The 24780-nt window shown below is 36.3% G+C and overlaps 1 protein-coding gene across 4 annotated transcripts in view; it reads right to left on the bottom strand.

The window, feature by feature from the left end:
• Window positions 1-400: 400 nt before the first annotated feature.
• The window catches only part of RBBP8 (RB binding protein 8, endonuclease), a 109817-nt gene continuing 85437 nt past the window's right edge, over window positions 401-24780 (bottom strand). For all 4 annotated transcript variants that reach the window (XM_019465560.2, XM_019465561.2, XM_019465559.2 and 1 more), the window contains 9 exons: window positions 22708-23596; window positions 22502-22625; window positions 18261-18349; window positions 17500-17617; window positions 14274-14417; window positions 10368-10437; window positions 6212-6308; window positions 2635-2776; window positions 401-801 (listed from right to left, as the gene is read on the bottom strand). In XM_019465560.2, the coding sequence (XP_019321105.2) occupies window positions 704-801; window positions 2635-2776; window positions 6212-6308; window positions 10368-10437; window positions 14274-14417; window positions 17500-17617; window positions 18261-18349; window positions 22502-22625; window positions 22708-23596 (1771 nt within the window). In that variant the 3' untranslated portion in view covers window positions 401-703. The remainder of the gene's footprint in view (window positions 802-2634; window positions 2777-6211; window positions 6309-10367; window positions 10438-14273; window positions 14418-17499; window positions 17618-18260; window positions 18350-22501; window positions 22626-22707; window positions 23597-24780) is intronic.

Raw genomic sequence — 24780 nt, 5'->3', positions numbered from 1 at the left:
GACACATTCAGCTTGAAAACTTTAGAAAAGTATGATGAAGAGACTGTGAAGACCTGGAATAGGATGATCAGATCAGAGGACTGTGTTAATTTATAATATATGAAAAAGGAAAAAAGGTTGATACTTGTGGTTGAGTCTCTAAAAGAATTCACTATGGAGTAGGAGCTCATTTTTAAGTCAAAAAAAGAAAGAAGCTGGAAAGTTAAAAGGACTACTAAAATTTAGCCTTTTTTTTTTTTTTAAAGACTTAAATGTCAGATACTGGAATGACCTACAGAGGAGCAACTGATGAAGGGAAGGAAAATTTGTAATGATTAGCACAAAGCCACTGTTGAATGTAAGTATCAAGGGAAGGTTGAGTGAAAAGACCTAAAAGGCAACAAATCAGAGACTACAACTATCATATTTTCAAAACTGTAATTAGGTATTACCAAATAAAGTAAATAACTCTTAAGTTAGAGTGCAAAATGAAAACACCTTATTGTTTTAAAGATGCAAAAGCAAGAAAATATAACATAAGCGTATCCACATTTTAAATAGTTGTTTGTGTGGTGGGTAAATGCCATTTAAAAACACTTTCAATAGAAAAACGATTTATAAGTCAGTTTACAGAAGATCAAAAAAAAATCAATGTTTAATCCCAACTTTAACTATAAATAACTAAAAAGAAACATTGTCCTCCATCCTGTTTTTGCTTCAACATCTATGTCTTCTGCTCCTTGCCTTTTGGAGAAAACATTGCATTGTAAGGCTGCCGTCTTTTGGGACGAGGACAAGGATCAAGATCTTCCTTAATGTAACCTTAAAAACAAACGACAAATTTAGAAGACTATATTTGCACCATGCTTCTCTTTCAGCATGTACTCACTAAAACTGTCTTATTTAATGCCTTCTAAGTTTACATGAGCCTGTGATTATTAGCTGTGTGATGTTAATGCATGATTTCACTACTCAGCATCAGTCTCCTCTTTGATACTAACAATAACCGCAAACATTTATCAAACGTATTATATACATTACCTCAGCTAATGCTCACATCCCTTTGAAGTAGCTTCCACTATACCTACTTCACAGATGAGGTAATGGAGACCCAAGGAAGTTAAAGAACTTGCTCAAGTTCACAAAGCTATGACGGGGAAGAGCTGGGACCTTGCCCAAGATTGGTCTAACCCCCAGAACCAGAGTTCTGAAGTACTTTCCTAGTCTGCCTCCTACAGGTTGCAAATGGGAACAAATAGCTAAACAAGAACAGTCTGCTATTATGATAATTGCAGGTGCTTATCAAAAAGACTTTCTGCAGCAGCTACTTCTTTAGATGATGTGCCTGTGCCCCAGTACTCTTGAACTACCTAATTCTCCTAGTGTCTTGAGTCATGCGGTATGCGCTCTGCTATACCCCCTTAGGCCATGGTAGGCACACAATAACAGGCTCTATCCAGATTGTTTAATTTTATGTGAAGACCAGGCAGTGGCATCCGTCAAAAGGAACTTAATTTGGCTTGTTAATGGGGAAAGTGAAAATATGGTAATAGCTACAGGAGACTTGGCATCTTATGGAAAAACTATCTTACCACTAAATATCTGGGGCTTCAAAGCTGTATACATTCTCAAATCATATTAAATGTAAATGCTACACTTGAAGGAATTAGTTCCAACAGCTTCCAAACAAAGGTCCTTTTCACTCAGATGTGGTTTATAAAGACCCAGCATTCTAGATAAGTGAGGTTTTAAAATCTAAAATCCAGACTAGTCACTTTATTTTATTTTTTTTAATTTTTTTTTTTTTTTAAACGTTTATTTATTTTTGAGACAGAGAGAGACAGAGCATGAACGGGGGAGGGTCAGAGAGAGGGAGACACAGAATCCGAAACAGGCTCCAGGCTCTGAGCTGTCAGCACAGAGCCCGACGCAGGGCTCGAACTCACGGACCATGAGATCATGACCTGAGCTGAAGTCAGCCGCTTAACCGACTGAGCCACCCAGGCGCCCCAAGACTAGTCACTTTAAAAAGATTCTCTTTTTTTATAGGTAATTTTTAAAAATAACTTCGGACAATTCAAGTTGCCTGATTTAAAAAAAAATCTTTTTAATGTTTATTCAGTTTTGAGAGACAGGGCATGAGTAGGGGAAGGATAGAGAGAGGGAGACACAGAATCTGAAGCAGGCTCCAGGCTCCAAGCTATCACCACAGAGTCCAACATGGGGCTTGAACTCACAGAGCGCGATATTGTGACCTGAGCTAAAGTCGGACGCTTAACCGACTGAGCCACCCAGGCGCCCCAAGATTCTCTTTTTAACAATACTTTGCTGGCAACTTTTATAATGTTATTATTTTATTAAAAGTCATTTTGATGATAGGATAAAAGAGAAATTTGCTTTCTGAAATTTGAATGATAAACCAGGATAAAGAATATACAACTATATTAAAGTGATTATACACAATCGCTGATTCCAGTGGCATTTACTCAGAGTTAAAGTTAAGCCTTTTATCTTAGGAATTTGTTTTTATGTTACAGAACTAGCCCCTGAGCAGAAGGTAAAGAAAACCATGGGAAAAAAGTCTAATGTTTAGACTTGGGTATATACACTATTTCAAAAAAACTAATTCCAAAATATTATAACCTGTATTCTCACCTCTTTCCATACACGTCTGAGTGGAAGGAAAACCAACTTCCCAGAAATTCTCTGGTGTGTTGGGTGGAATGTAGCGGAATCGGTGTCTTGAGCAGGAAGCCAGCTTCTTTTCTCTTTCTTCTGCTGGAATATCTGCATAATACTGATAATAAAAACTGGTAAGTTTTTCACTTAGAAATAATACATGGACTATTATGCTTATTGATTATAAACTAGAAGCTAAGAAAGCTGTCAAAGTAGTCAGCATGCTAGGTAACAACACCCCCTGAAGACAGTATTAGTCATTAATACTAATAGCACTAATGCTGGTCTGTGAAATGTTCGCTCCACAAATGAGAAAAGGAGCTTGGAGCTCGTATCACAATGTGAACCAATATGATGCTTTTTTTCATCAATAAAGTCTTATAATACAAAACCAAAAACAAAACCCGCCAGCTTAACTTTACAGTGTGCTTCGTGGCGTAGCCGATCTATACGGTGCAACGTCAACTTTGTTAGGCCAGCAACAAAACTGCACTTTGGCACTTTTCTCAGTTGTTATTCGGATATAACATGTATGTTTTGAAGTAATTTTCTTATTTAGGTTTTTACAAATACAAGTTCAGCTTTGAATGTTGCAGTCTTCAGGACTTCCCCGCTTAAACTATATTTTTCAATTAGGATCAAAGACATAATTATTTCTTGCAACTGCAACCCAAACAACTTGAACTTCATGAAAACAAGGTTAAAACTTGTATGTAAAAAATGTACAGGTCTTTCAAAAACAAAGCAGTAAAGTGTAATAGAACACACGACAGGATCACACAATCCAGCCAATCCCACTTTATACTTGAGAAACTGAAAACCAAATTGGTAATTCTACTGGTGATATCATCTGTTGAAAGTGGCAGACTCAGGACTAGAACTTAAGACTGAAGTAAAGATTGTAAATACATTTTTCTTTTACACAAATTAAAGGCTTCTGAGTACTTCTGAAACAACTATTTTGGGGACTATCTTTTTCATCTTTCTCCCTGACAAGCCTTTGTTACCTGAGCTTGGACACTGGGGTGGGATGACCTTAGAGAATCATGGTCATCAATCAACTTACAGAAACATTGCCACCAAATTACAAACATACACAAAAGCACCAGTAGGCTGGTGTAGCTATAACACAGCAAGCAACTGGGAGGGTGGTGACCAAAATCAGAGAGGAAGTGGGGTGCCAGAGTTTGCTGTCCTTGATAAGAATGCTGGATCCTATCTAGTTCTTTGTGAGGTGGGAAGACATTTAAGCATTTCAGGTAGAGAAATGACAAGATTTAATTTTTATTCTAAAAAGATCACTAGGGGAAAAAAAAAAAAAGACCATTCAATGTTGTGTTAAAAGTACACTGGGAAGACAGAAATTAAGGAGATGCCTGTCCTATCCAAGCCACCCTGTGCTGATGCTCTCAGGCCCAGCCCTGTCCTGCCCCGACACCCCACATTCCTGATTCTCTCTCCCCTCTGGCACACAGGCCAGGAACTGAAGCACCTAGTGCTGACATAAAAAAGACCTTTAATCCCAGGCAATTTCCCAACTGGGGGCAATAAAATCATTAACATCTCAAAAATACCTTGCTTTAAAAGAAAGAAACATTGTGAAGAGACAAGAATAAAAAAGAAAAATGGGGACAGAAGTATATGGGAATTCTCTGTACTTTCTGCTCAAGTTTGCTGTGAATCTAACACTGCTTCTAAAGACTGTTGACTAGTTAAAACAAAACAACACAAGGAAAAAGCACTTAGAAGTTATTTCAATAGTCCAGGCAAGATGAAATGGTGCCTTCATCCATGGGGTTAGCGGTGGTGACAGTAAGTGGGTGGAAATGGAATACACTTTGAAGGTAGAATTGATGGGATTTGCTGATAGATCTGTTACTGAGAAATGCAAGAAAAGAACAGAGGGTAACTATAAGAGCTTTGGTTTAAGCAGCTAGAAGAATGGACATACAAGAGACTCAAGTGAGGTTTGGGAATCAGAGGTGGAAACTGTTTGCTTTCGGCAGGCTGAAACTTGACATGATTATAATACCTCCACATGTGTATTACATATTCCACAGGTGGAAGAGACACTGGGACACATTTAGGAACCGTATGCATACAGATAGTATTTAAATACACAGGACTGGTAATTTGACTCCTGGTCATGAGAGAGTAACAGGGAACAGACTTATCTCCTATCTTAAACAAGAAAGAAATTGGAATTAAATGTATGAGACAATAGTTTTTAGAGACTGAATAACAGCACAAGCAATGATTCCTGAAAGAAGGAAAGCAAATTAAGTGTTTCTAACACAAGAGCTTTTTTTCTAACTGGCAGTGTAAGAGTCATGGTTATAACTAAAAATTGGGGATTTGCATAGTACAGACAATGTTCTTTAGTTAAGAAATCATGATATGTTCAATTTGTGTTATGAAAACCCATGATATAGATTTTGCTTGCATTGCCAAACTGCCTTCCAAAATAGCGATCTCAATTTACACTCCCACTGGTAGTTAGAGCCTATTTCTTACCAAATCCTTACCTGCACTACAAGCTATCCATATATAACTTTAATCTGCTTGGTTATCAAATTTTCTAGCCCACAGCTGTTAAAAAGAAAATTTAAAGGGGGAACTAAATCGCTAGAGGCAGGCATCTAATACCTAACAGATAGCAAGGGAAGAAATTAAAGAAGCATGTTTCAAGAAAACACAGAACCTGCCTGAGAGATATCTGGTGACAGGAGGATTAGTACCACCTACTTCAATAGTCCAAGACAGACAACGTATAAGAGGAAAACATACTTGTGCTATAAGGATGAAATAGAGCCTGTTCATCACAATTTATTTAAGAAGGAATATTTGGGGAAAAAGTTAAGAGCTTATGGCCATACCACTTATTGAGAAAAAAACATGAATAGATCTCATTTCCTGAGAGTGCTGGGGTAAGTAATAAACGTTAAAGTTTCCTGCTAAAATACCAAGGGGTGCCTGAGTGGCTCAGTCAGTTGGGCATCTGACTTTGGCTCAGGTCATGATCTCACGGTTCGTGAGTTTGACTCCTGCGTCGGGATCTGTGCTGACAGCTGGAGCCTGCTTCAGATTCTGTGTCTCCCTCTCTCTCTCTGCCCCTCCCCCACTAGTGCTCTGTTTCTCAAATATAAATAAATGTAAAAACATTTTTTTTTAAATAAAATATCAGAAATATCCCCAAATAGTTTATATGTAAGAGCCTTTGCTGTAACATAACACCAGGAGAAAAAATTAAAATACAGATAAACACAGGAAAGAAAAATGGCACAATGTCTTAAGCTGGTAAAAAGAACTAGGGCTTAGGCTCCAGACTTACTTGATGAAAATTTTAGAGAAGTTGAGGGCTTTCATTTTCATCTATTTATATCTTTCAGGTCACAACGAGTATGCTCTTTAATTATTTATCTTGCTATTCCTGGCTCAAACTAGGTTTCTAGATTTTTATCTATGATTTTTAAATCATTCATTTATAATCTTAAAGCCATATTAAAGAAAAAAAAAAAAAAACCCGCCAGACAGTCTTTACATTAGTACTTACAATTTCGCATTCCTTACATGTGTGTCCAAGCAATTTTCTTCTCTCTTCTTTTTTCCGAACTACCTCAATATGAGGAAAATTTTGTAAGCTAGTCTCTCTGGGAGAAAAATGAATTAAATTTAAAAATTAATCCATTTGTTACTACAAAGATCTTTGGTTTAGATTTTTAATTAACAAAGGTGAAGGCCCAGAGGAGAAATAACCCCAAAACATTCACTCATTTTATTTGAAATGCTTATTCAGTATGTTAGAAAATGATTTTTTCATGCATTCTTCATTAAATACTTATTAGGTGCCTACTACTTGTCAGGTATTTTTATGTATATGTTTCTCTAACTGAAAAAATAGAACTATTACTTCCTATTTTTGCCTGAAAATCTGTCTGATTGGCTGAAAATAATACATAAAATAACTTAATTTAAAAAGGAATATTGTATTATTAAAGTCAGGAACTGGTATTCTGTAACATAACCAAGAAAGAATAACTACCTCTGTTAACTCAGTTTTCTTAAAGAACCTATATTTCTGGGCTAACCTACTCCCCTCAAAAAAAAAGATTCATCTGTTTACATGTCATCTGTCATTTTCTCCAAAAATTTATTTTGCTGCCTACATTCACCCTGGATTCTTCAAAATGTTAGGAACAATGATTTGCCCTTGTCCTTAAATGGATCAGATCCTATTGAGAACTACTGGAAACCTAGGAAAGGTCAAAGCCACTGAGGTATTAATGAGGTATGGAGTGCTCTGGGAAGAAAAAGCACATTTTTTTTAGCACAGAACTTTTTAATATACTTGTATCCTGCTTTAAGTTTTAAAGCCCAATATAGAAAAGTCCAAACTTCTAAAATAGGTAAATGATGCCTCAAGTGATGGTACATGTATTTGTTTATATTAAAGGCATCCCCAGTGAGCTTAAACAGTCTGACTCACAAAAACTAATTTCTAAAATGACTTGTTGGTAACGTACCCACTTTGAGGTATTTTGATCCTAAGCCCCTCTACTTGGCAAGCACTTTCCGTCAAAAGAAAGCTTTAATCCCTCTATGTCAAAGTATGAGGTTATCGGTCCTTTGGGTCCTTAAACCCAAGAACTCTCAACCTTAGAGCAATCTGTAAATGAAAAGGACAGATAAAAATTGCTTTCTTTCAAACAGCTTATGGAATTTTAAAAGCTTATGTAGAGTACTTTCTGGCCATATCAGATCCTCTCCTCTGAGTATTGTCTATTCTGCTTCTATAGTGTGTTATAATGTTGCAGGGAATCTACTAGTAGACTGGCATCTGTAGCAGACCTCAAAGCATCACCTAAAAGATTACTAAGCTTCTTGTCCCTCATGCAACACAACCCATCTTCTCAGGGTTTGCTAGTATTGTCTGTGAGGAAAGAAACAATGCTGACTCTGAGACTTTCACCATACCCATGCATCACACCCACCTCCTGCATTTCCAGCTATCTAATGGTTTCAGCATAAATAAAACTACTCATATTTATTTGAAATGACAGTTCTTCCTTTGCAATCCTACTTCAAGGAGTCTATCCCAAAGACACACAAAATTATGAAAAGAGAATGTACAATGTTATTCAATGCAGCATTCTGTTAGCATAACTGTAAACACCCCAAATACCCATTACTAAGGAATCAACTATGGTATCATCAATAAAGTACTATTATACTAAAAAAAGTAACTAAAAAAAGAAATGAAGAATATCACTATATGCTATTTTTATTTATTCATTTTAATATTTTATTTTTGAGAGACAGAGCGTCAGCAGGAAGGGGCAGAGGGAGGGAGACACAGAATCCGAAGCAAGCTCCAGGTTCCGAGATGTCAGCACAGATCCTGATGTGGGGCTTGAATTCAAGAACCATGAGATCATGACCTGAGCCGAAGTTGGGCGCTTAACCGACTGAGCCACCCAGGTGCCTCCACTATATGCTATTATGAGTGATTTTTAGGATACAAACTTAAATGAAAAAAGCAAAAGCAGAATAGAGAAAAGTACATATAGCATTCTACCATTTGTCTAAGGGGAAAGAGAATGATAATATATTTCTGTATAGATATTTACTTTTATTTTTTAAAATGGATTGAAAACCATAATTTTTAACAAATGGGATAGGGAGCTAACAGGTAAAGGGGACAATGTTAGAAGCTAGACTTATCTGAATATACCTTGTCTGATACTGCGTACACAATTTACATAACTTAAAAAAAGAATTAAAAATAAAAAGAAAAAATAATTCCTAAAAAATTCAAAAGCAAAATAAAACAAACCTAGACAATGAGTTGGTGGTATACCTACACAAAAAATAATTATCCCAAATGGCTTTAAAATATGGTGACTGGACATTTATAATAGACATATTTTTTTCATTTTTAGAATTTATATTGTATGAAAAGATGGCAGATAACACGACACAGCTTAAGAACAAAAAAACCCACAAAGACATGTTAAGCCATTTTCATAAACCATATTATTGATGATAATTTATATTATTCTGAGACTGCTCTAAATATTAAAGAATAAAGTTAAAGGAGAAATTTTGTTGGTAGCACTGAAAAGTGAAATTTTCAGGAAAGGGAAAGTAGATACAGATGTAAGAAGAGGTTACATAAAAATCCTGTAGTTCTGAACCTGAAATGGAGCTATTGGTGTGAAAAAGTATAGTTATCTTAAAAAACAAAATGAAACAAAAACCTTATTCCTAATTCTGTCCACCACCTAAAAGATCTACAATGACTAACTGTAGCAATGAGCAACACTAGTGGTTAGACTAAATTTGTTTTTCACTAAAAGAAACCAGGGCTCCTGAAAAAATGGCAGATTCCAGGGTTCTCTAGGAAGAGAGCCTAGAACATGATATACCAGAAGCAAGCAAGCTAGGAAAGACTGGGGTAGTGCTCATTCAAAGAGACTGGGGCCAAGATGTGGCAATACAATCTGAGTATAAATAACTGTAAGAGACTGAAACACATGAAATATTTAAATCCATGAGTTCATAATGACACCACAAATAAAAACTCCCTAGTCATATTTGGGATGCTAGGGTACTATTTCTTTGGAGAACTGGTAAATAAAGGAAAAGAATTCAGCATTTAGCAATAAAACGACAGCTCTTATCTGTTAGAGTCTTACAGGTATCAATAAAAACGTATCTTAGCCTGTCAGATCTCTAAAATTCTCAACAGAAATCAAAATACAGGGGCGCCTGGCTGGCTCAGTCAGAGGAGCATGCAACTCTTAATCTTGGGGTCATGAGTTTGATCGAGCCCCATATTAGGTATAGAGATTACTCACAAAAAAACCACAAAACTTAAGAAAAAAAGTATGGGGTGCCTGGGTGGCTCAGTCGGTTGAGCATCCAGCTCTTGATTTTGGCTCAGTCATAATCTCATGGTTCAGGAGTTCGAGCCCCATGTTGGGTTATGCGCTGGCAGCGCAGATCCTGCCTGGGATTCTCTCTCCTTCTCTCTCTGCTCCTCCCCTGCTTGTGCTTGCTCTTGCTCTCAAAATAAATAAATAAACATTAAAAAACACCATTAAAAAATGAAAGTATAAAATATACTTTGCTTATTGAGGGATTCAATCTGCCAACATCATAACTTGAAGAAAAAAAGGCATAAAAATTCTTTTGAATTGAATTATTATGCCTAAATTCATTTCTAGAATGAATGGTACATGATTAAAAATTACAGAATTTGCCATCTTTGAATGAAAGTCACAAAGTAGCATTATGGTTCAAAATCAAGATGCTTAGTTTTTCTTTTATGATTTAAAAATCCCCATGAAATAATTTTCAAGCACAACCTAAGGCCTGTCACCTAAAGTCCCATACTAAATAATAGTCATATAATTTAATAAATTCCTGGAGTTCAAATAAAGTCCACAATAAAACAGAATAAGAATTAAAATATTTGTTATAAAAAAGAGAGAAAATAACTATTACCATTTGTCAAAAAAATAGTGATATAAATTTCTTTATTTGTAGTATTTGTCATTTTTATGCTTAAGTCCCTCTTTTTTATGGCCATAAAATGAATAATACGCGCTCTATTTTAACCAAAGTAACAACAGTTCAGAGGTACGCTGACCAAGATAGCACTGTTGTACTTCCCGTCACATTGCTGGTATTAATCAGGACCAACTTACCTTTCATCACCTTTAAAATATGGCTCCACAAATGCTTTCTGTTTGACTTTATCTTGTTTATCACCATGAGCTGTAAACAAACACACATAAAGGAAAAGAATCAAGCATTTAATTATAACACAAACTGAATGCAGAACTGAGAAATAGCTTTTTTGGAACAAAATTAACCTATATCAAAACTTCCATTCTAATTGAATTTCCTTCTCTAGGCTCCTGGGCAATTTGTTTAAATTTCTGTAACTAATTTTTTGTTTCTTTTTCATCTGCATAATGATGAGGTGCTGATTATCTTGTTTACCTCAGAATTACTACAGATAAAAACACGCACCTATAAAACTTAGACTTAAAAACTATATATACAAGTACCTGTACACACGTGTAGATTGTATATAAAAGTATTTTAGACTTCAAAAGAACTACTTCGATGCTCATTTTCATTTGGTACCAAACACAATAACAAGGCAGATTTTCATATGTTTCACTTATTAGTGCAGCTGATTTTTTTTTTTTTAAAGTAAGCTCTTTGCCCAACACGGTGCTCAAACTCATGACCCTGAGATCAAAAGCTGCATGTTCCACCAACTGAGCCAATCAGACGCCCTAGTCTTGATTTTTATAATGTGTCTTTGAGGTAGATTAAGTAGGAGACAGAGGTTAAAGAATTTTATCAGAAAATTAGAGATAAGAACTAAAGTTCATGGACCTGAATCTCAAGTTGTCTGGACCCAAACAGCCAACTGCTATTGTCTATTCAAATAGTCCAAATTTACCAAGCATTGTTCTAAGTTCTGGACATGCAATGTCCAACAAGAGAAACCAGGTCTCTTGCCCTCATGGAGTTTATACCACAGTGAGGGAAACAGACATTAAGTAGACAGTTAAGGCTTATCTGAGGAAGGACATGGAAAGTAGTAACTGATGAATAAAAAGAAGCAGCCACAAGAAGCAGGAGTGGAGAATATTCTAGGTAAAGGTCTTGAGATGGGAAAAAGTATGGGATGTTATAAGAACTAATAAAAGGCCAGTGTGGTTGAGATTTAGCAAAGAAAGGTAAGTGTTAGGAAAGATGAGATTGAAGAGGTGGGCAAGTACCAGATCATGATGGGCCCTGGAGGCCAAAAGGAGTTTGAATTTTGTTGTGAATGCAGTAGAGTGCACTGAAGACTTCTGAAAAGAATCTACTTTATTACAGGCAACACACTGATTTTAAGTATACTAGGATTAATTCTGACAAATGTACACTCCAGTGCAACTACCACCTAAATCAAGGGGTACATAGAACTTCCATCCCCCCTGGAAGTTTCCTCCTATTCCTTTGCTTCTCAAGCACAAGAATGTTCTCTGATGTTTCTCCTCCCCCACTATGGAGGGATGATTTCTACCACCACAGCTTAGTTATACCTGTTTTAGAACTCTGTATTAATGGATTTACATAGTATGTATTCTTGTCCATCTTTTGGACTGTTTTAGCTCAACAGGTTTGGGCAATTCATTGTTGAGTCTAGGACCCTCCTTTTTGTTGACAGATAGTATTCCATTATATGAGTTTACCACAATTCATAATCATCTGTTGATGGACATCTGGGTTGTCTCCAGTTTTGAGCTACTACAAATAGCAATGCTATGAACATTTCTGAACACAATCTTTTGTGAATGTGTTTTCATTTTTCTTGTCTATATACCTGGCAGTGGAATTGCTGGGTCATAGGGCGAGTGTATACATAACTTTATAAAAAACTGACAAACCTCAATAAAGCTGTTAAAAAAAATCTTGCTGAACTCTTTTCCACAGTACGATTTTATATCCCCACCAGCAAAGTATGAGAGTTCCAATTGTTCTTCACCTCTGCTAATGCTGGATATTATCAGACTTTAAAACCAGTTCAGCGGATGTGCAGTGGTATCTCAGTCCCTCATGTCCAATAATGTTGAGGACATTTACATGTGCTTACTGGACATCCAAATACCTTTCAGTGAAGGTTTTTAAAAGTGAGAAGATAATGCAATCCAATTTACATTTAAAATAGAGTTTTGTCAACTCTGAATTCTTTATGATACAGAGATGCTATGGGCTTCCTGTGGGGCATTCTGCAGTGATCCAAAGATTCTGATTCCTCTCATTTCAAGTGATCCTGTGGCGGTCACTTTGTGTTTTGTAAAACAAATGAACTTTCAATCTGTGAAAGAAAGACCTTTTAAGGGTGCGAACCCCAGAGGTCAGAGCTTGATATGCTTCTTTTTTTCTTCTTTTTTCTAAAATGTTTGCTTATTTTTGAGAGAGTGAATGAGACGTGGGTTGGTGGTGGTGCCTGTACAGAGGATCTGAAGTGGGCTCTGAGCAGCTGACAGCAGACAGCCTGATGCAGGGCTCAAACTCACATGAACCATGAGATCATGACCTGAGCCAAAGGGATGCTTAAGGGACTGAGCCACCCAGGCGCCCCTAGGCTGTATTTTTTTAAAACTGATGGAAGCACAAAGAAAACATCATCAAGACAGACTACCATAGCAGAAGGTGTTCTCATTTATAACCTTTGCACTAGACTAAAAGTTCTTTTTTACTTACAACAAGAAAATGAGACATTTAGGAAGAATTTTAACTAACTTTCAATTCAGATTATCTGCTTAAGAGTTTCACTTATTCTTCTTTTGATTACTATCCTACATTATAAACTACTGTTTCTGATGAAAAGAATTTCTTTAATTTTTTTAAGAGAGAGAGTGAGAGCATGAATGGGGCAGGGGCAGAGGGAGAGAGAATCTTAAGCAGGGGCCATGCTTATTAGCATGGAGCCCAACGCGGGGCTCGATCTCATGACCTGAAATCATGACCTGAAATCATGACCTGAGCTGAATTCAGGAATCAGATACTCAACCGACTAAGCCACCCAGGCATCCCTAATAAAAAGAGTTTTAAGGGGCACCTGGATGGCTCAGTCAGTTAAGCATCTGACTTCAGCTCAGGTCATGATCTCATGGGCTGTGAGTTTGAGCCCCGTGTCAGGCTCTGTGCTGACAGCTCAGAGCCTGGAGCCTGCTTCAGATTGTGTCTCCCTGTCTCTCTCTCTCTGTCTCTCTCTCTCTCTGCCCCTCCCCCACTCATGCTCTGTCTCTCTCTCTCTCAAAAATAAATAAACATTAAAAAAAAAAAAGAATTCTAAAAAGACACTGATACATGTAGCTACATTATTTTGTCTGGGAAGGTAAAGCATTCAAACAAAGTTAGTCTGAATTTTCTGCAAAACTTTCTCCTCCCATTCTATTACAATGATTAACTTATTACTTAATAAAGAACCTTTTCAAAACTTTTACAAACATTATGTGTAAGTTATATAAACAAATTCATAGTATTCAATCAATTTCTTAGTTTTGATGAATACTTTATGGTCATATGTTAACATAAGGGGAAACTGAATGAAAGGTACAGGGAATCCTCTGAAGTATTTTTTGTAACACTTTTATTGGTCTGCAACTATCTCAAAAGAAAACTATCTAAAAGAAACTTATACAAGAAATAGGAAATTTTAGGGCCACCTGGATGGCTCAATCAGTTAAGCGTCCAACTTCAGTTTAGATCATGATCTCGTGGTTTGAGCCCCACATCGGGCTTTGTGTTAACAGCTCAGAACCTGGAGCCTGCTTCAGATTCTGTGTCTCCCTCTCTCTCTGCCCCTCCCCTGCTTGTGTTCTTTCTCTCTCTCTCTCAAAAAATAAATAAACATTAAAAAAAAGAAATATGAAATTTTAATTGTTAATTTAATTGTTAATTTTAATTGTTAATACATACCTCATACATACATACATACATACCTACCTACCTACCTACCTACCTCATCAAGCTTGGTGATTTAATTTACTGAACTTAGTATAATTGAGAAGCCATAATTAGAAAGAAAATAGCCTTACTGTTTGGTTTCTTTGTGGTAGTCGACAATTCCTCTTCTTCAGCTGCTGCCTGGGGAAAGCTATCTGCCAAACAGGATTCATATTCTTCATGTGTTGTCCGATCAAACATATCTTCCAAGCTATCATTCATTTTTCTTTCTCCATCTATGTAAAAGAGCTTTGGCTTAGGGCAAAAAGCAAGCTTTTTGCTTTCTACGTAGACCAATATGAAACTTATAGTAACTGCCACAAGATAAACTGGTCTCCGATGTACACGAGGCAACAGTAAATCCCCAAGCCTAGGTAGTTACTGTATTTACAAAGACTTTATGTTAGGGCTTTAAATGTCCTTTACTCATACGCAGAGAATACTTTTTGTTGTTGTCATTACAAACATTAAAAAACTTTTTCTATTAGTCCATGTATAATTCATACTGCACTAAAATGAGTCCTATCAAAAAACTGTGAGGAACAGAAAATGCATCAGAATGATGAAAAATATGAAGCTTAATAAATAAGATATGTATAAATAGTGGACATTCAAATCTATACAACCTTGCTCATCTGCTTAATTTTATGCCACTATTAACACTTGGTAATTTAGTATTAATAAAAGGAACAAATTCCTTATTTGATATGCTAAGTGCTAAATTCATCTTCAGAGTACTAACTACATTTCTCACTATATAATCACATTTTGAAAAACAGCAGTTTACTAAAAAACAGAAATAGATCCAGTTGGCCAACAAACATGATAGAGCAGAAGCCTGCCAAGATTACTCTCTATAAAATAACTACAACTTCCCTAATCCATGGTGCTGCAGCACCCTTACCCTGTTTTATCTTTCTCCACAACTTATCATCTATCATACTCCACATTTGTTTCCCCTTAAATTAGAAAGCATTTCCATGAAGTAGGTACCTTTGTTCTGTTTATTATTTCCAGTTTCTGAAACACTTCCCTTTATAGAACTGCAGCTCTGTATTTACTGAATGATTAAACAATTTTTTTTTTTACATTGAGGATCAAATTTGTAAGTAATATGCAACTTCTACGTGCCAGGCAGTGTGCTAGGTATCCCAAGTACTCTGTATATACTGCTAGTAAATCACAATGTTAAGTCACTACTTCATGGGTTTTTTTTAATGTTCAAAAATCTTGGTAAGTAATCTCCACATCCATCGTGTGGTTGAAACTCACAACCCTGAGATTAAAAGTCACATGCTCTACCGACTGATCCAGCCAGGCACCCCCCTAGTTTATGTTGGTGGTCTGACTTTTTTTTTTTTTTTTTTTTTTAATTTTTTTTTTTCAACGTTTTTTATTTATTTTCGGGACAGAGAGAGACAGAGCATGAACGGGGGAGGGGCAGAGAGAGAGGGAGACACAGAATCGGAAACAGGCTCCAGGCTCCGAGCCATCAGCCCAGAGCCTGACGCGGGGCTCGAACTCACGGACCGTGAGATCGTGACCTGGCTGAAGTCGGACGCTTAACCGACTGCGCCACCCAGGCGCCCCTTTTTTTTTTTTTTAAGTAGGGCTCCATGCACAACATGGGCCTTGAACTCACAACCCTAAGAGTGAAAGTCGCATGCTCTACTGACTGAACCATACCTGTTGGTCTGATTTCTGACTTGAAATACTTGAAAACATAGATTATAGATTATATCCTCATTAATTTTCCTGGACCACAGAAACTACGAAAGCTAAGAATATGACTGTTGTGTTTTAATCCCTAAGTTATCAGAGTGATTTATTATATAGCAATAGTATGCACAATATCTATGTAGCCAAAACTATTTCCACTCATTAGTTCAAATTCTAACCTTACTTCCACATGATTCTTGCTTCAAACATATTTGGGAAACTATCATATTCTTTGAAGTGACCTGATACATTTGAAGCCACAGTAGTCAGTGCTCGCTTTGGCAGCACATATACTGAAGCCACAGTAGTCATATTTTAGTTTTGCCTTTTTTCTTTTTTTTTCAATAATATTAGGAGCTGGTACCAGAACAAAGTAATCTTAAAAGCAAGTACCTTCTGAAGAAGAAAGTTACCTTAGTGTTGTTCACTATAAAAGGACAATAAATCACTGTTAAAGGTTTTTTTCTGTTTATAGGTACTGTCCTCTCAATGTAAGCAGCTAGCTATTTGGTCATGCAGTTACTCATTCCGAAAGAACAAAGAATTAAGGCACAGACTACTACAATTTTTTCTCACTTACTGCAGTTAGGGCAGCAAGAGATAAAGTGTTTCAAAAAAAAAAAAAAGCAAGGACAAGACTGGCTTCAGCCCTAGGCAGGTAGACTAAAGAATATTCAGAAGAAGACAGGGAATGTACATATAGTCTGAATGTCCTCAGTTTCTAACAGCTGATCACTGGAGAGTGTCCTTGCTTTTTGCACTGCATCCCCCGTGGCAGGTCTTAACCCCTTAATACATAAGGGTGTAAGTGACACTATTCCTGTCTAGTTGCTCTCACGCCATACACATCTGTAGTTAGGAGTGTTGCTAAGGTGGTGCCAACCAAAATCCTTCCATTGTTCCCACCTCTTTTGGAAAATCAAGGCTCTAGATGAAGACTTAAGTTCTTACAAAAGGCTGTAGACCCCTAATTTGGCCAAATCCCCTTTCCTGTAGAAGCAAAATATGGCAGAGTAGCTCAGTATATACACCATTATTCTTGGTTAACTGCTAATTTGCAAATCTATACAAATACTTCTCGGTAGACTCTCCCCTTTTTACCCTATAAATTACTCTGGAAATTCATATTTCTGAAACAGGACTCTCAAGATTTCCTTTTACAAAATAGATCTAGAGATAATTACCAGAGATCAGCAAATTTTTTCTTAAAGGGTCAGAGAGGAAATATTTTAGGCCTGAGGGCCCAATAAGGTCTGCAGCTACTACTCAACTCTGCTATGGTACCATGCAAGCAGCCATAGGCAATACATAAACAAATAACTGAGGCTGTGTTCCAATAAAACTTTATTTACAAAACAGGCAGCTGACTGCTGAACCTTGGAAACAATTTAAATTTTTTCTGGGAAAAAAAAATATTTTGGCTAAAGATTTTTTTCCCTTGAAATAATGAAAGTGAGCTTTACTAAGAAAAATCTAATATTATTAAAAGATGAAAATCCTGGTTTACGGTGAAGAGGTCACTTGTGGTCATCAATGTAATGGTATGACTATAAACTTCCCTCCACATTTTTATTAAATTAAAAAAAAATCAAATCTTACTTGGACTTTTCTCTCCCTTTTGTTCTTGCTTCTTCATTTTTAGAAGCACCGTTTCACTAACCAATGTGCAGTCCGTGTCCACTGTCTCTCCTCCTGCTAATCGTGACTGACTGCCATCCTAAATATTTAAAAATTCAAAAATTTTAACAATTATCCTGCATGGCCTTATATTTATGTTTTTAAAATTTTGGTATAATATACACACCATGAAATTGACCATTTTAACCATATTTTAAGTGTATACTTCAGCATTAAGTTATATTTATTTTTACCCTTTAGGAATATACATAGATTTATACATATATGCCTGTGAAGTATTTTAGCTTCAACGTACAAGCATCTTCTCTCAAGCCTATGAAAAGAAAGCCTGCTGCCAAGGGAAGGGAGAGGTACGCTCCATTGAACTCCCTGAGCCTCTCCTCCCTTCCTCTCCAGCCTGCCTCACAGTAACGAACATCAGCGTACACAAAGAACAATTTATACTGCAGCAGCAGTGAAATACTTCAGGAATATGGTACCAAGTGAAAAAGAATTTCTTAAACTACACAGAACCTAAATACAAGGCAAAAGAGTTATTACCAAAAACATCATAAAGTTAGAAGAAAAAGCATTTTTCTTTCTTAGTTTTCTGAATGAGTAAATGCAGGTTTTAAGCAGTATGTAATCGATTATGTTACGGTCACAGAGTGAGTTAGGAGAGGAAGGTAACTAACAACTTACTAGAATAACCACATGTGCTTTGGTTTTATTTTCTAACTTACCTTTGTATCTATTACAGTAATATCCATTTTATATTGAGAAAGGTCTGCTCCTGGATCTATGCTCCACTGGTTATTTTCAAAGGATACATCTTCAATAAGGAGAAAAAAATAGAATTAAAAATGGATTTTAAAAATTCTTAAACCATTATGGGATCCACAAATGGGAGAAAGGATTTGAAAATCATATATCTGCTAAAGAGACTATCTAGGACATAGAGAATATAAAGAAGTCTTACAACTCAATAATAAGAAAAATACTCCAATTGAAAATGAGCAAAGGATCTGAACAGACAATCCCTTCAAAGAAGATACACAAATGGCCAAAAAGCAAACGATAAGATGTTCTACAGCATTAGCCAGCAGGGAAAGGCAAATCATAACCACTATGATATACTACTTCACATGCAGTAGGATGGCTAGAGTAAAAAAAACAGATAATAACAAGCATTGGTGAGAATGTGGAGAGTGGGATCCTCATGTGCTAGTAGCCACTTTGGAAAGCAGACGGTTCCTCAAAAGGTTAAACAGAGTTAGCATATGGCCCAACAATTCTTCTCCTATGTAACTCAAGAAAAATGAAAAGATACATCTACATAAAATTGTAAGTCAACAGCTATGCTCATAGCAGCATTATTTGTAATAATGAAAAAAATGAAAGTAAAATTAAGTCACAAAAGAGCATATATTATATGATTCCATTTATATGAAAACTCCAGAGTAGGCAAATCTATAGAGACAGAGGGTAAATTAGTGTTTGCCTAGGATTGGGGAAGAGGGGAGGAATGCAGAATGATTGGTAATGGGTATTGCTCTTTATTTAGAAAAAATTTTTAACTTAAGTATAATTAACATACACTGTTACATTAGTTTCAGCTGTGCAATATGATTCCGCAATTCTATACACTTCTCAGTGCTCATAAGATAAGCATACTCTTAATCCCTTTCATCTATTTCACTCATTCCCCACCCCTCTCCTCTCCTCTGGCTGCCATCAGTTTGATCTCTGTGTTTAAGAGTCTTTTGGTTTTGCCTCTTCTGTTTGTTTTACTTCTTAAATTCTACATATAAGAGAAATCATATGGTATTTGTCTTTCTCTGACTTATTTCACTTAGCATTATACCAAGTCCATCCATGTTGTTGCAAATGGCAAGATCTCATTCTTTTTTATGGCTGAATATTCTACTGTACATACATAACCACATCTTTTTTTTATCCATTATCTATGGATACTTGGATTGCTTTCATATCGGCCATGGTAAATAATAATATAATAAACATAGGGGTGCATAGATCTTTTAGAATTAGTATTTTTATTTCTTTTAAGTAAATAAATACCCAGTAGTGGAAATATTGGATCATATGGTAATTCTGTTTTTAATTTTTTGAGGAACCTCCATACCATATTCCAAAGTAGCTGTACCTGTGGAGAAAAGGGAACCCTCTTGCACTGTTGGCGGGAATGCAAACTGGTGAAGCCGCTCTGGAAAACAGTGTGGAGGTTCCTCAAAAAATTAAAAATAGATCTACTCTATGACCCGGCAATAGCACTGCTAGGAATTTACCCAAGGGATACAGGAGTGCTGATGCATAGGGGCACTTGTACCCCAATGTTTATAGCAGCACTTTCAACAATAGCCAAATTATGGAAAGAGCCTAAATGTCCATCAATTGACGAATGGATAAAGAAGATGTGGTTTATATATACAATGGAATACTACTAGGCAATGAGAAAGAATGAAATATGGTCTTTTGTAGCAATGTGGATGGAACTGGAGAGTGTTATGCTAAGTGAAATAAGTCAGGCAGAAAAAGACAGATACCATACGTTTTCACTCATATGTGGATCCTGAGAAACTTAACAGAAGACCATGGGGGAGGGGAAGGGGGGAAAAAAGGATACAGAGAGGGAGGGAGGCAAACCATAAGAGACTCTTAAATACTGAGAACAAACTGAGGGTTGATGGGGGGTGGGGGAGAGGGGAAAGTGGGTGATGGGCATTGAGGAGGGCACCTGTTGGGATGAGCACTGGGTATGGTATGGAAACCAATTTGACAATAAATTGTGTGTGTGTGTGTGTGTGTGTGTGTGTGTGTGTGTGTGTATGTGTGTGTATATATATATATACGTATACACGTATACGTGTATATATATACACGTATACATGTATATATATATATACGTATACGTGTATATATATATACACGTATACGTGTATACGTATATATATATATATATACGTATACACGTATACGTGTATACACGTATACGTGTATACGTATATATATATACACACACACATACACACACACACATATATATGTATATATATATAAAGAAATTCGTTAGAAAAAGTAATCTTTTACCTTGAGCTCTTGTTTTCCTTCTGAAAAGTATGTGTAGTTAATTTTTGTGAAAGGTCCTTTCCATTTTATTTTACAAATAAAAGATGTGCTAATTAAAAAAAAAAAAAACAAAAAAAGAAACAAAGTAGCTGTACCAATTTGCATTCCTACCAATAGTGCATGAGGGTTCCTTTTGCTCTATGTCTTTGCCAGTACTTGTTATTTCTTATGTTTTTTATTTTAGCCATTCTAACAGGTATAAAGTGATATCTCATTGTGGTTTTAATTTGCATTTCCCTGATGGTTAGTGATACTGAACATCTTTTCATGCGTCTGTTGGTGATCCATATGCCTCTTGAAAAAGCTGTCTACTCAGGTCCTCTGTCCCTCACCTTTTATTTTAGAGAGAGAGAGACAATCTCAAGCAGGCTCCACACTTGGTGCAGAGCCTGATGTGGGGCTCGATGCCCCGACCCTGTGATCATGACCTGAGCTGAAATCAAGAGTTGGATGCTCAACCGAGTGAGCCACCCTGGCACCCCTCTCTGCCCATTTTTAAACTGAATTATTTGCTTTTTTTGGTGTTGAGCTGTGTGAGTTCTTCACACATTTTGCATATTAACTTAATGGGTAGTGTTCTTTCCGAGGTGATGAAAATGTTCTAAACTTAGACTACAATGACAGCTGCACAACTCTGTGAGGATATACGTAAATGAACTGTACACTTGAATGAGTGATTTTTGTATCAAAAATTGTTTTAAAAGTTAAAACTGTAACACTGTGTAGTTTTCAATGCATGTGGGCATACATGATAACTACATAAAGCACAGCCACGGAACACAAAGTGGCAAAATTAACTTTAAGTAGATTGAGAAAGATTATGCAGGTATACTATAATCCCTAGAGCAACCATGAACAAAAAACCCAAAATCAAAAATGTAAAAGAAAATCAGAAGTGAGAGTGAAAAAAGGTTTTTCATACAGAAACTGAAACTTTCTGAAAAAACAAAGTGTTTTAGTTGGAAGAACAACTAAAGAATGTGCTTTAAGAAAAAAAGAAAATAAACCCAGAATGAAGGAAACACTTTGCAAAGAAGAATAAAAGAAAAAATACTGCATATGAAGTACAGAAAAATTTCGTAGCCAAAAAACAAAAAAAAACTCCCTTAAAAACACAGCAAAATTATGAAAAAATTAACATACATATTAATTAAAAGCAAAGAAAAGATTTTCTAACAAGAAGCTTAAAAAACCCCACATTAATAGATATATACATATGGACAGGCTACCTATGGAGTGAGGAACAAAGTTTGGATGATGAAAATTCTACTTTATGTATTTTAAAATTCCATATAGTTTAAAATTCTTAAAGCTTTTGTAAAGAAAATAAATAACATGGAAGAGGTAAATCCACAAAATCGCATATAAAAGTAGGTATTAAAGACAATTACTCAATTCATTTTTTCAAAAAGCATGAGAGCAGGAAAATCATATGTAAAATGAAACCAATGAGAATCATTCCATAAACACAAATATGCAGGAAGAAATAACATTTTCTCCCAAACAATTCAATATATCCAAAGAATGTATATACTATAACACTCAAAGTCGTTACAAAAGAATGGAAATACTTTTTTTTTTAATTTTTTTTTAGTGTTTTTTAATTTATTTTTGAGAGAGAGACACAGAGCAGGAGCAGGGGAGGGGCACAGAGAGAGGGAGACATAGAATCTGAAGCAGGCTCCAGGCTCCGAGCTGTCAGCACAGAGTCCGATGCGGGGCTCAAACTCACAAACTGCGAGATCATGACCTGAGCCAAAGTCGGACACTTAACCGACTGAGCCACCCAGATGCCCCAATACTTTTTTTTTGAAAATACTATTTATAGTATACATACCTTGACTGTTTTGTACAGACTTTGTTTTAGCAACTCTACATGGATTTAACTGAAGAACAGATGTAAGTTCACATGCTCCATGGACTGACCTGCCTATTTTTACTGGCTCATGAGAATCAGCTCCCTAAAACAGGAAGAATTATTAGCATCTAGATAAAATCACAAACAACTCTTTTAATAAAAATACTTGAACATTTGACACTAACCTTCACATCATCAAAAAGATTGTCTGTCTCTAAACTTTCACGCGGACGTAGAGGGATTTTAAAGATGGGATTTTCTTCCTTGATTTGTAATGGTGTTTTATTATCTGGAGATGATTTACCCAAAGACTGGAGGACGCACGCCTGTAAACAGGGCTCCTCTGGGGAATCTCTGGTTAATATACAGCTCCCACTTAAGGTCTTTCGGCTTGAGGAAGAGCCCTTGGGAATGGGCTTCAGGGCCTCATAGAGAGTCACTTGCCTAAATCTGACTTTAGAGGTCTCACTTCCTTGGCTTTTCTCTTGACGCTGAATAGCTGAAAATCGATCAGACAGATCCAGAGGTTTATCCATCACATAGTCTCCATTCACGGAAGAATGACTATCCAGTAAAAAAGGAAAAGCATTTTCTTTATCAAAAGAGGCCTGAGGGTAGCTTCCTTCATCTTCACTTTCTTCCTCAATTTTCTTTCTTTTGGATGTTCTGCCTCCCAGTGATTTCAGTGGCACTGCATGTTTATCAGTGACAGCATCTTTAATGTGATCAAAACTATCCTGTTCACTTTTGGGTTCATTTATATTTTTATTTATAAGCATCTGTTTATTTGAAGATGACAGGCTAATGATCTTGTTCACTTCAGACCCAAGATTATGCTGTGTGAAAAGGGCATTATCTTCAGATTTTGAAGTTGTTTTTCCTAGTCTAGAATTAGAAGTGTTGTTGAAGGGTGCTGTTTTCAAAAGGTTTTTTTTCCCAGTCTCTAAGAGAGAAGGGGACAAACTTGTATTCAAACCTAAACTGCGTTTCACATTAGAGGTAGCTCCAAATACAGGAGATGATACCCGAGTAGTTAACTCTTCCTGAGGAGTCTTTGAATTAGAATCTGAAAACCTGAAAAAATAAAGAGTGGTAAAAAGAAATAGGGTAAAAGTTAAAAGACAAGCATATGAGAAAACTTACACTAATATAGAATATAAGTAGTGAGGTCTTAGCCATGTATTAGACTCAAATAATTAACCAACATTTGAAATAGGGTAGAGTTGTCAGCTTCTCTTCATTTGGCTGACAAAAAGCTGAGGAAAATGATACAGTAAATTTATCTCACTACCTTGATATTCCTCTCCATAAATATTTTTCCTAGTAATTTAAGCAATTTCACTATATACGAAAATCATAGCTTAATAAATTCACTGGGGACCTAAATTCTTTTGTTGTTATGAAATCTTATAATAAGTAACTTCAAAAAATAAAAATCTTATACTACAGAATTGAACATAACTTAAGACCTAGCCTGCTTCTAGCAGAGGAGACAGTTATGGTAGTAGAAAGAGTATTAGGTTTCAGTTAGAAGATGTGGCATGGGTAAGAGCTCTGGCTCTAGTTATTAACAGCTATGTAGTATTAAATAAGACATTTAACCTCTGGGGAGCTGTGTTTTTGTTGACTAAAAATGGGAGTAATCAAAAACCTACTTTCATGAGTTACTTTGATGACAAATTAAATGTGATATATGTATCTAAAACCGAAAGCACCTTTTTTTAAAGTTGTCTTTCTTTCTTTCTTCTTTATCTCTCTCTCTTTATTTATTTAGGGGTGCCTGGGTGGCTTAGTCAGTTAAACATCCAACTCGATTTCAACTCATTACCTTGTGGTTTGGGGGTTCAAGCCCTCCATCAGGCTTGGTGCTGATAGTGTGGAGCCTGCTTAGGATTCTTTCTCTCTCCCTCTCTCTTTACCTGCTTGCTCTCTCTTCCTCACTCTCTCAAAAATAAATAAATGAGAGAGAGAGAGAATGAGAGGAAGGGGCAGAGAGAGAGTGGGGGAGAGAGAGGATCTCAAGCAGGCTCCACACTGTGAGCGTGGAGCCAGATGAGGAGCTTGAACTCACGAACCATGAGATCATGACCTGAGCCTAAATCAAGAGTCCAATGCTCAACCAACTGACCTATGCAGCCCCTGTGCCCCACTGCTGAAAGCACTTTTAAAAAAGCAAAATACTACACAAATATAGATAAGATTAGTTAGTGGATGTTCTGAAATTAGTAAATATGAGACACAACACAATCTTGAAAATT

The sequence above is a fragment of the Panthera pardus genome, unplaced genomic scaffold (assembly GCF_024362965.1).
Source record: "Panthera pardus isolate Hobbes unplaced genomic scaffold, ASM2436296v1 HiC_scaffold_15, whole genome shotgun sequence".
Classification (NCBI taxonomy): domain Eukaryota; kingdom Metazoa; phylum Chordata; class Mammalia; order Carnivora; family Felidae; genus Panthera; species Panthera pardus.
The sequence above is the reverse complement of the archived record's forward strand: the minus strand, read 5'-3'. Positions and strand labels throughout refer to the sequence as shown.